Below are 11,898 nucleotides of genomic sequence, written 5' to 3'. Positions count from 1 at the left end.
GCTCTGTGCCCTGGGTGCCACTCTTGGTTTATCTTTCAATTCAGGGGAGGAACCAGATCTACTGTGCTGAGGAGAAGGTCGGGATTTGCTGTCAACCTCTGGGGATGATCCAGAGCGACTTCTCTGTCTAAGTGGGGGTCGTATCTTGGCTTTGGAATCAGGAGAAGAGTCTGACTCACTCCTTTCCTGAGGAGATGCACTGGGTTTCCCATCAAGTTCTTGAGAAGATCCAGACCGGCTTCTCTGCCCAAGAGGTGTCCTGGTCTCAGCTTTCTGTTCAACTGAGGATTCTGATGCACTTCTTTCTCTCTGGGGGGTAAGACACTTGAGCTCTGGAGATGATGGAGAATGACTCCTTGCTCTAGGAGTCTGAGGCAAAGCTTTTGGTTCTGGGGAAGAATCACATTCACTTCTCCCCCTGGACGGTGTTCTAGGTATATCTTTCATTCCAGGAGAGGACCCAGACAGGCTGTGCCTTGAGGGAGTCCCAGAGCCATCTCTAAGTCCTGGAGAAGACCCAGACCTACTTCTCCTTGATGGAGTTCTGGGTAAACCATCTTTCAGTTCAGGAGAAGATGCAGAACTACTTCTTTCTCTAGAGGGTGTTCTGGGTACATTATCAAGTACGGGAGAAGAGACACTCTGATTTGAAGACATCCCTGTCTTTTCCACTGCATCTGGGGATAACTCAGAACTGCTGCGCCTGGAGGATCTTGCTGATTGTTCTTTCATGTCTAGAGATGGCTCTGTCTCCAGTTGATTAAGGAAAGGTTCATTCAAATCATCTTTAATCTCAGGAGAAAGTCCAGTATTCATGTCTGTAACAATAGGGCCTGAGTTTCCACATTCTAAAAGCGATCCACAGTTATTCTCCCTCGGGGGAGAACTAGACAGTTCTTTATGTTCTGGAGAAAAATGTGGCTCACCCCAAGATGAGGCCACTGTAGGGACTTCTGCTTCTGAAGAAACCTGTGACTGGTTTTGGTCAAGAGTCAAAGACACATCAGGCCTTTCTTCTACATCAGGAGATGGTTCAAAGTTATTTCCAACCATTTCTTTAAGTTCTGGAGACAAATGGAATAAAACCTGGTTGGAGGATTCTTCCGATTTCTCTATCTCCATTAGTTCATCATCTTGGTTTGACTTAGCTAATGTACTACTTTGGTCTTTTGTATCTGGAGATGACCCAGCAGCACTTCTTTCCTTTGATGGGGTTTCAGGTGTGTCTTTCGGTACCAGCGAAGACTCAGGCCTATCTTGCACTGGAGAAGGACTAAACCTGTCTCGTAGTCTAGGTGATGATGTACTAACATCTCCCTGAAGAGGTAAACCAGCTTTCTCTTTTGATTCAGAAGGCTCTGATCTACTCTGCCCCAGGCAAGATTTAGCGTCTATTGCAGTATATGAGAAAGAGTCAGACTGGGACCTGCTCTGCTCAGGTGACATTCCAGATTTCAGCCTAGGACTTGCCGACAGTTCACTTCGGTCTGGTCTTGGAGATATGGGTGCCAGCTCAGTGACTGGAGATGAAGACCTAGACTGGCCACCCTTAGGTGGTGTCTGAGATTTGTTCTGCAAAGATGGAGATTCTAAGTGACTCTGTTTTACCTCTGGGCTTGAAGTATCAGATCTGGGATCTGGTGACGTTTGGGATTGTCCTTTCTGTTGCAGAGATAAGGATCTGAAATGACTCTCTCTTAGTGGTGAACTAGATTTTACTGGAGAGAGGCTTAAGGATCCAGAGCAACTTTGTGCTGGTAAGTCACTAGACTTCTCTTGAGGACATGGTGACTTTGATGCAGAAACATTTTGCCCTGGTGAAGTATGGGGCTTTACTTTGGGGCACGGTGAAACAGACCCTGAGTGACTTTGTCCTGGTGGTGTTCTAGGTTTTACTTTGGTATCTGGTGAGGAGGACCTAGAACGACTATGTCTTGGCAGCAATATAGATTCCACCTTAGAGCAGGGAGACACTGACCTGCTTTGCCTTGGAGGCGTTCTAGATGTCATCCGAGTAGGACTTGGAGAAGAGGAGCCAGAATGGCTTTGTCGTCTTGGCGACACTAGCCTCCCTTTGGATTGTGGAGATGACAATCTGGATGGGCTCTGTTTTGGAGGTGTGCTAGATTTCATTCTAGGAGAGGACCCAGAATAGCTTTGTCTTGAAGGGGTCCTAGATTTCACCTCAGGGTCAGGTGATGATTCAGAACGGCTCTGTCTTTGAGGTGTCACAGATTGTTCATTCACCTGGGGACTTGCTACAGGCCCTTGCCTGGGTGGTGTTCCAGATTTCACTTTAGAGTGAGGAGATGAACTTGAATGACTTTGTCTAGATGGTGTTTTAGATTTCTGTTTAGGTGACAGAGAAGAACCAGAGCGACTGCGCCTAGGTGGTGTTCTAGATTTAGCTTTAGGTTGGGATGATCCAGAGCGACTACGCCTGGGTGGTGTCTGTGACTTCTGTTTAGGGCACGGAGAGGACCCTGAAAGGCTTCGCCTCAAAGACAAGCGAGATTTTGCTTTGGATCGTGGTGAAGAAAGAGACCTGCTCCGCCTTGAAGACACACGAGATTTTTTAACTTCTGGGCTTGAGTTAGACCTACTCCTTCTTTGAGATGTTCTGGATTTGTTCTTCCTCTCCGATGATGAACCAGACCTGCCTCTTCTTTGTGGTGTTCTAGAATGAGATCTTCCACGTCTAACCAGACTTCTACTACGAGATCTTCGTCTTGCTGGTGTCCTGGACCGAGATCTCCCTCTCCTTGCTGGAGTTCTAGAGCGTGACCGACCACCACGTCTGGCTGGAGTTCTAGAGCGCGAGCGACCACCGCGTCTAGCTGGGGTTCTAGAACGCGACCTCCCCCGCCTGGCTGGGGTTCTAGAGCGTGACCTTCCACTTCTCCTGGCTGGTGATCTACTACGAGATCTCCGTCGCACTGGTGACCGGGTCCTAGATCTGCGCCTGGCAGGTGTTCTAGACCTAGACCTACCCCTTCGGGCTGGTGTTCTTGAACGAGACCTACGTCTAGCAGGTGTCCTGGACCGTGACCTTCGCCGAGCAGGTGTTCTAGAGCGGGATCTGCCTCGACGGGCTGGTGTTCTAGAACGAGACCTGCCCCTTGTGGCTGGGGATCTAGATTGTGATCTGCCTCGTCTTGTTGACCTAGACCTGCCTCTTCTCTGGTTAGTTCTGCTCCTTGACCAGCCTGGTCGCTGAGGAGACCTAGAGCGGCCACGTCTCTGGGGGCTCCTAGACCTTCCCCACCTCTGTGCAGACCGGGACCTACGCCACTGAGGGGACCGGGACCTAGAATGACCTCTCTTGGTAGGGGTTCGAGATCGCGATCTCCCCCTCTTAGTAGTGGTAGGGCTCCGGGACCTCCCTACCCTACGGGAAGGGGTGCGAGAATGTGATTTATCTCTCTTTGCTCGGCCATGTGAACGAGTCTTGGATGTGGGAGAAGAAGAAATCTCTCGACGGGCCCCAGAAGCTGGTGCAGGTTTAGAACTTTCAGGGGAAGAGCTGGCACGCCTAGAAACTTTGGTAGGTTGAGGGGATGGTGGGCAGCTCTCTGAAGATGACTGAGGTTTCTCAGGAGATTTAGGTGGTGAATGGCCCTGGGTTGGAGAAGCCTCAGATGGGGGATTCACTGGCTCTTGACCTAAAGGGGTTGTTGCAAGAGGCTGTATGGAGTTGCCATGTTGCTCAGCAAGGAGCGGAGTGGGAACAGATGGTTCTGGGCCTGTGCTGCTCCTTTCTGGAGAGGGGCTAGGTCGAGCTGCAGGTTTCTAAGAGTGGAACAGAGAGCAGGGATAGGAATATATAAGCATCAAATCTTCACATCACCTATAAGACTCCAAATCCCTTTACAATGAAACTTCTACACGCCCCATTACAACAATTGGTCCTTTCCCCCTCACAATAGTCTTATTAATTGATATGAAGAAATCACATAGTATCAGGCAAGGTGAAGAACACACATAAAGAATCTGGCCATGATGTCTGAAAATCTCAGAGTAAAGACAAAATGAAAATAAATGATTCACAACTGTTAAGAACAGATCACAAAATGCTGTTGGGCGAAAAGAGCATTTTAAAGTGAGAACCAACTCCCAATGTGAACTTCACCCTTCAGAAATAACTATAAAATGAGAAAAGTATGAACAATGAAGTAGAAGTTTGAGAATGTGATTTATGTGAAATATAAAAAGTAGGCTAGGAGAGCTGAAATATAGGAAGAGATAAAAGATCAAATTATACATGCCTTAAGTATAATTCTATAGCAGGAAGTAGGTGATCTGAGGTGAGTGATTCAATTTGTAATTTGGAAAATAACCTCGGATAACATATAGATTAAGAAAGAATTTATGTGGGGCCGCTAAGTGGCGTGGTGGATAAGGGCACTGGATTCCCACATGGCCACCCCCGGTTCGAGTCTCAGATCTGGTGGCTTGCTTTCTCACTTTCCCTCTTTCACTCTCTCTCTCTCTCTCTGTCTTTCTGATCAAATTAAAATAAAGTGAATGAATAAATAAAATTAATTAATTCTTAAAAAAAAGAATTTATGTAATAATAGTTGAAGTGAGAAAAGATTATTAAGGCTTGAATTAGAACAGAAAATTTGAAACCCAATTTGGACCGACTCCTTAGCCTGGTAGTTAAGAAAGCCAAATTCCACATTACCAACCACAGGTCTGAATTCCAACCTCAGAGGCATGAAAAACATATCACACACATGTGCATGTATGCCCAGAATCCTGACAAAATGGAGAAGAAATTATGCTATGACCACACGCCATTGGGGAGTGCTTTATTCCTTTTTCTGGTGAGCACACATGCTTTCTGGCCAAAAAAACAGAGAGATCAGATCATTCCACAGTGTGTTGGACTTGTTGGCAGCAACCCAGAAGGTTGAAAATTTTTAGTGAGCTATGACCAACATTTAATGAAACAGAAAAAACCCTCAAACATTGTAAGTAGTAAAGCTAAATGCAATTTTTCTTTTCTTTTTTGGAGAGGTTTTAACTATATGGCGCGTGCGTTCACCAGAGACACAGACAGAGACAGACAGAAAGCGAGAAATCGTCCCCCAAGGGGGATGGCCACAATGTAATCTCTTCTCCTCCATTCTCCTTTGGGGATCTTGGGCACGCATGCACATACGCCCAGCTTAAATTTAAGCCACCGGGTCCAGTACTCGAACCATGGTCGACTACGTGGGAGCCCAGCAACATAGCCATTATGCTAACTGCTGGTCCTGCTAAATGCAATTTAAGAGAAACTTTCACTCCAGTTCCATGCAGACATTATAATGACATAAATGCAATTAATATCCACTGAGGTTTGATCTGAAAGGCTTCACAATTCAGTGAGTCACAATTCTAAAGAACTTGCCGATAGAGAATAGAAACGTGTTAAGTGGAAGAAGAATGCAGGAAAAAAATGCATTCACTTCTCCTAATAAACCATTACAACTCTCCCTTTCACTTCACACATCAGTCCTATACCCCTATCTTTGCAACTCAATGAGTTATCTATTAACTCGGGAACATACCTCAGGCTTGTCTTTATCTTTGTCTTCATGAGGGCTACTAGGTTGCTTTGTAGAAGGCTCTGGACTGCTGGGCCGTTGTGTGCTAGTGGTACTTGGTTCATTGGAAGGTGCATCTCCCTCCCCTCGACGCCCTGAGGCAGGAGAAGGGCTTCTCCCAGTCAAGTTAGCTGTATGGATTTTAGCTGCAGCACTTCGAGACCTTAGGGAGTTAATTGACGAAGGGGAAAAGGAGAAAAATCAGTTTAAGGGAGAACAGAAAACCCCCTCCCCAGCTCCCATCCACAATTCCTCACTCTACAACCCTCTTCCAAAAAACCTTAATCGCATGACTCAAATCACTCATTAAAACGCAAGCTCACTGTACTTTAACCTTCCCAACACAATCCCAAAGGATGTTTTCCCTCTACCCCTTGATTCACCTCCCCAAACATCCCCAAACCCTCCACCCAACCCATTCCCTACCTGCTTCATTCACAACTCACCTGAGCCCACCTCCTTCAAGAAGCCTTCCCCGATTAAGGAAGCCAGGGTAAGGATTCCTTCCTCCCCCAGACACCACGAACAAACCAACCCCCACCCCCTATTCTGGCAGTCCATATACATCAGAACGAAAGAGGAAAAAAATAAATAAATAATTTCCCTGAGGCAGGAGAAGGGCTTCTCCCAGTCAAGTTAGCTGTATGGATTTTAGCTGCAGCACTTCGAGACCTTAGGGAGTTAATTGACGAAGGGGAAAAGGAGAAAAATCAGTTTAAGGGAGAACAGAAAACCCCCTCCCCAGCTCCCATCCACAATTCCTCACTCTACAACCCTCTTCCAAAAAACCTTAATCGCATGACTCAAATCACTCATTAAAACGCAAGCTCACTGTACTTTAACCTTCCCAACACAATCCCAAAGGATGTTTTCCCTCTACCCCTTGATTCACCTCCCCAAACATCCCCAAACCCTCCACCCAACCCATTCCCTACCTGCTTCATTCACAACTCACCTGAGCCCACCTCCTTCAAGAAGCCTTCCCCGATTAAGGAAGCCAGGGTAAGGATTCCTTCCTCCCCCAGACACCACGAACAAACCAACCCCCACCCCCTATTCTGGCAGTCCATATACATCAGAACGAAAGAGGAAAAAAATAAATAAATAATTTAAAAAAAAAAAAAAAAGAGAAGGGGAAATGTATATGTCTGTCCATCCTGTTGCTTTAGCCTGTCAGCTCCTAGAGGGCAGGGACCGTGTCTTCCGAATGGTCTGTGCAGCGCCTAGCACACCGTGGGCGCTCAATAAATATTAAATTAATTAACCCACCATTCCCTCTCCCTCCCTTCCTCCTGGACTACCCCTTACCGACTACGGGAAGTATCAGAGGAGGAAGCAGAATCAGCAGAAGTTGAACGGTGTGCCCTGCGGCTCTTGGGAGCTGGTGTTGTACTTCGAGACCTAAAAGATGACCACCATCACAACTCAAGGTGCTGTCACACCTAGATTAGATTCTCCTCACCCATTCCTCAGGCCTTTACTAGTCAGAGACATGACCAAGTCTAGCTTCTTCCCCTACAGTGGCATTCAGCTTACTAAGCATATTCCCCTCAAATGCACTAACCGTTTCCGCTTCTTGTCCTTAGATTTACGCTTGCTCTTTGGAGTGGGAGACCTGGGAAATAAGGCAAGGTTATTCAGAATTAATTTTTTTTAAAGGAAATAAAATCAAAAGTAAAATAGAACTGGGGAGTGTTATCAACATAAAGATCAGCAAACTGACCTTTACTCCAAGAAAAAGAAAACACTCTCAGCGACTATTAAAGAGCAAGCAAAGCCAACAAACACTGGCTCTGCACTCCCACATGCCACTATGTCTTCCCAATTCAGCCAAAGAGCTCTTACCTATGCTTCCGTTTCTTAGACTCAGATTCTGACCTGTTGGAAACAAAAAGAAAATACATATATTGACATCTATGCCTGTACTTTGAGAGCCTTTACAACCATTCTACACCCATCTCCTACCTGTGCTTCTTCTTCTTTGAGCTCTTCTTTCTCTCCCGTCGAGGAGAGCTGCTCTCTGACCTGCTAAAGATGGATTCAGAGGCTAGGTCATTCTGCTAGGCTATTTCCCTGGCCCTCTCCTTACAACACATGCCAGAGTTATTTTATTTTCTAAAGTCAAGCTAATTGATATAAACGCCCCGAACTTAAGCCCAGGACTCCCTTTTTACTAACAAAGTATCTCCCATATCTCCTTAAATCAACAAACCTCAAAATAAAAAAGGAAATTCCAAAAATCCAAAATGCCAGTGGTCAGTTAATTGACAGAGCTGCAGACCTGACCTTTCCCCACTGAGAAGCACACACATTTATTTTCCCAGCTGAAACTAAATGGTAATTCCCTGCTCCCTGACAACTGTCTCTTGCTTCCTAGAATCAAAAACTCCACATTTCCAGAACGTATACCACAGAATGGGTCTTCTGGTGACTAGAGTAACTTTTTGACTAACTTACCGTCCTCTGTCTTTCTTCTTTTTCTTCTTTTTTTGCTTTGGAGTTGGTGAACGAGAGCTACTAGACTCTCGGACAAGGCTGGGAAGAAACAAAAAGAAGCGAAAATGGGTACTAAGATAAATTTATTACACGTTTTCACTATAGAAGAACAAATTCTAAAGAACTTAGGAAGAAACACTCCACAAAAATACAGTGTGCTTAAACACAGAAAGAGCCCCTGATATTGGTCTCTTGGTCTTGTGTACCTGTAAGGTTTGGGAGGCTCAGGAACTGGCTGTTTAGTTTCCCGAGCTCGACGCTGAGGATCAAAAGAGCTGCCATCCACATAGGAATCACTGATGCCAAAGGCAGCACGGAGACGCTCATTCTTCTTCTCATTCAATTCTGCTAACTGGTGAGTCTCAGTTACCCTACAAGAAAAAAGGACGAAAGTCTGAAAGAAATACAGAGCAAGGGGCAGAGCCACATTGAGAACACAATTATAAGCAGGAGTCAAATAGGCACAGGAAAAGGAAAATGAAGGCAGGAGGAAAGTTCTAAGTAAGGAGAAAGAATAGTAGCAGCAGCATACAGGCCAGAAGAATCAAGCGAGACCAGAGCAAAATACTCACGCTGGCCTCTGCCCTGGGGTCTCATCCTTTCCCCCAGGGTTCACATCCTTCTCCAGCAGCATGAGTCGAAAGGTCGCCACTTTTTCCTGAATCTGCTGTTCCTCGTACCTGAAGAACAAACCCCTTCAGGGTTAGAGCTTGACAGGACACTTTCCCCAATCCTCATTCCTAATAGGGTCCCTTCCCTCTTCATGCACACATAGAACTTTTCACTCACTGTCACCCAAAAGTCCCTAAAGTACATCTGATCTTCTCCCTTCATCGTTCTTCTCTCTATTCAATATAACACCCTCTAGAACAGTGGATTTTAAACATGCTACACACTGCAAGAGCCACGAAAAGAAAGTTAACCAGGCTGAGTTCCAAGTGCTCTTCCCCACTTCAACAAAAACAGGTGTTTTGATACCAAAGTCAAATATAATACATGAAAAAGGTGCCAGTGAAGTTTGAAAACCACTGCTCTAATAGGGTTTCTGCCTAAATGTGCTCCTTTTCCACATTTCCCTTCTCTATCCAGCCCATGATTCCCCTCTTGAGTATTCTTCCAACTCCTGTGTTCTTGTCTTTACTACTTTTCAAAGCCTCAATCCTTAAACTCTTCTGCCTTCCTCTTTTCTACCAAAGGCAACACCTATCAACCAACCTCGCTCTTTTCCTGCCTTGTCTTGGCTTTCATGTCTCTTCCTTAAAGCATATTTTTATTCTCTAATGCCCCCCTTCCCCCATGTACCTCTGCTTAAATAATTCACTCTCAGGCTCCCATTTGTGACCCTGACAAACAGTTTCCTCATCTCCCGCACTGCTCTGTCCCTTAAACTATTTTTCATTCTCTAGTTCTATTTACCTCCCCTATTCTATCTCCTCTCCAGGCCTCCTTCAACCAGCCCTAAGCTCCCTACATCCCACCTAACACCCCCAGCTCTGCACTCATTCAGTGCTTGGCTTTACCCCAGCCCTCCCCTCACCCCTGCTCTTCCATCATCTCCTCCAGCTCGAGGCATCGCAGCTCCACGCGCCGCTTGCGCTCGTGGTCCAGGATGTCAGGATTAGGCCGCTTCACCAGGGCAGCCTCCAGGCGCCGCAGTTCCTCCTCTCCCTTGTAGTCAGGCCGCTCACCCCGGCGGCCCCGCACCAGGGACAGGTTGCGCTGGACGTAGCCGTTGGTGCCGCTGCCCCGGGGCGTCGGCAGCCCGATCCCGTTGTACATGGCCCCGTGCCCGGGGAGGGGGGGCACCACCGCTCCTGGGGGGGAGCGGGGAGATACGGGTCAGGCCCCTGGCCCCAAACTAACAACTTAACCACCACCCAAGGCCCTGCTCTTCATCCCTATTTCAACATTTATCGTCACACTAAATCTCCTTTAGCTACATAATGCTTCTTCATTCTCCTAGTCTAACAAAAGCCCTTTCTTTATCCTTCCCAGTTTCCTTTCCACCAAATCATAGCCCAGTTCTTTCAGACTTTTGCCCAATGCTCTTGCACAAAATTCTAAATCATCCTTCCTTGCACCTGGACTTTCTTCTTTTTCCACCCCAGGCAAACAAGAATCCTGTTTCTCTTGATCTCTCTACGCTGTCCTTTTATTCTCCTTTGGCCCCAATACACAAATGGTGTCTTCACCAACTACTCTAATTCCTAACCTCTGGTAACTGACCAAGGCTTCAAAACAGAGCACAATAAACACCAAACATAGATCTGTGGCACCCAAGGGCCTGCAGCCAGTATCCAAACACTCTCCTGAGAACTTACCTAAGGATTTCAGGTTATTCTGCATAAACACAAAATGGACTATACAGCCCCTAGATACCTGAACAGGTAAACTGGTTGGTAGAGATAAATCAGAAGTGTCCTAGCAGCCTCACACCCAGACTAAAGGCCACCATGCACGCCAGAGATATACATGAACTTGGACACATTAACTTTATACTTCACCTCCCAGGTAAGAAGCCATTTCCTTACTCCAACTACTTACAGCTTCTATCAACTACCCTGATATTTTATTCCTCCAATTTCCTTCCCAATAAGATCTGCCACATGACTTTCAGCTCCTCCAACTCTTGCTAAATAGTACCTATTTTGAACTCAATGTATTTAAACACATCAAACTAGCGGCCTGTTTCAACTACTCTCATACCTTGCCTCAACTTACCTAGAAAACTCACTCTCTACCTCTTTTGTCGATGTCCAACTGTGACTTTCCCTATCAATCACCTGTATTACACCTGCTAGTTTCTCTCTCCCAATCCCTCTACCTGTTCCCCAGGCCTCCCACAGGTTCTATCCTCTGAACCTGTCCCAAGTCTAGCATGGCTTGGAAGAATCCTCAAGCCCATTTTTCTGTTTAGATTCCTTGGCTAAACATATTCTATTCCTTTCTCCTGCTATATGTACTGTTTCTTTTTCCAACTCATCTTCTTCAAAACAGTTTTACAGAACATAAATACGTTAGGGAAAATTATCCCAGGAAAGCCTAAGGAAGGGGCAAAGCAGGAGTTGGTCAAAATAGGTGGAAATAAGGGGACCAGCAGTTAGCGTAATGGCTATGTCGCTGGACTCCCATGTAGCCGACCGTGGTTCAAGTCCCAGACCCGGTGGCTTAAACTCACGCAGGGCGCATGTGCGTGCATGCATGCGTGCCCAATGATCCCAAGAGGAGAATGGAGAAGGGATTGCAGTGTGGCCATCCCCCCGGGGAGTGATTTCTCGCTTTCTATCTCTCTGTCTCTGTCTCTCTGGAGAGCGCATGTGCCCTATAGCAAAAAAAAAAACCTCTCCAAAAAAAAAAAAAAAGATGGAAATAAGGTCAAATTGAGACAGAAAGATGCATTTAAAAAATTTAGAAATATAGAATAACCATACAAATGCCTAAAAAAATGCACTGAAGCACTCCCTCCCCCCTAAAAGGAAAAGCGAGATGTTGAATGGATGGGAGCTAATACAGATCCTGAACTGTTTGCTGACAAGCCCTTCAAGTCTAAGGACAGGTCCCTGCCCAATCCCAATAGCAGACCTAAGAGAAATGAAATAAAACAAAAAACAACTATGGGGGAGGGGAGTAATAGATGAGACTGAACTTAAAGCGACAACGTATAAATGAAAAAATTTCTTTATAGCCCCCCAAAAAAGAATCCTCCCCACTCTAAACCTAGCTTTCTTGTTCTCTATCACAAATTTCTGCTTCCCTTGCAGAATGCTTCTGCCTTGCAATTAATTTTTCAGCTTAACCATTCACCCACACT

The 11,898-nt window shown here is 46.0% G+C and overlaps 1 protein-coding gene across 12 annotated transcripts in view; it reads right to left on the bottom strand.

Annotated features, from left to right (window-relative positions):
• Positions 1-11,149, bottom strand: part of SRRM2 (serine/arginine repetitive matrix 2) — a 17,938-nt gene extending 6,789 nt beyond the window's left edge. For 4 of the 12 annotated variants that reach the window (XR_003546949.1, XR_003546951.1, XR_003546948.1 and 1 more), the window contains exons 1-10: positions 9,625-11,145; positions 8,660-8,767; positions 8,294-8,458; positions 8,049-8,126; positions 7,557-7,619; positions 7,437-7,469; positions 7,156-7,206; positions 6,900-6,992; positions 5,556-5,754; positions 3-3,789 (exon numbers count right to left, since the gene is read on the bottom strand). Coding sequence is in view for 5 of the 12 variants with exons in the window: in XM_027766152.1 (XP_027621953.1) it covers positions 3-3,789; positions 5,556-5,754; positions 6,900-6,992; positions 7,156-7,206; positions 7,437-7,469; positions 7,557-7,619; positions 8,049-8,126; positions 8,294-8,458; positions 8,660-8,767; positions 9,625-9,866 (4,819 nt within the window). In the remaining 7 variants the exon portion in view is untranslated. Of the gene's footprint in view, positions 1-2; positions 3,790-5,555; positions 5,755-6,193; positions 6,264-6,546; positions 6,815-6,899; positions 6,993-7,155; positions 7,207-7,436; positions 7,470-7,556; positions 7,620-8,048; positions 8,127-8,293; positions 8,459-8,659; positions 8,768-9,624 lie in introns of those variants that run through there. The other 8 variants (XR_003546953.1, XM_027766152.1, XR_003546952.1 and 5 more) reach the window with 7 other exon arrangements.
• Positions 11,150-11,898: the final 749 nt, after the last annotated feature.

The sequence above is a fragment of the Tupaia chinensis genome, unplaced genomic scaffold (assembly GCF_000334495.1).
Source record: "Tupaia chinensis unplaced genomic scaffold, TupChi_1.0 Scaffold141247_1, whole genome shotgun sequence".
Lineage (NCBI taxonomy): Eukaryota > Metazoa > Chordata > Mammalia > Scandentia > Tupaiidae > Tupaia > Tupaia belangeri.
The sequence above is the reverse complement of the archived record's forward strand: the minus strand, read 5'-3'. Positions and strand labels throughout refer to the sequence as shown.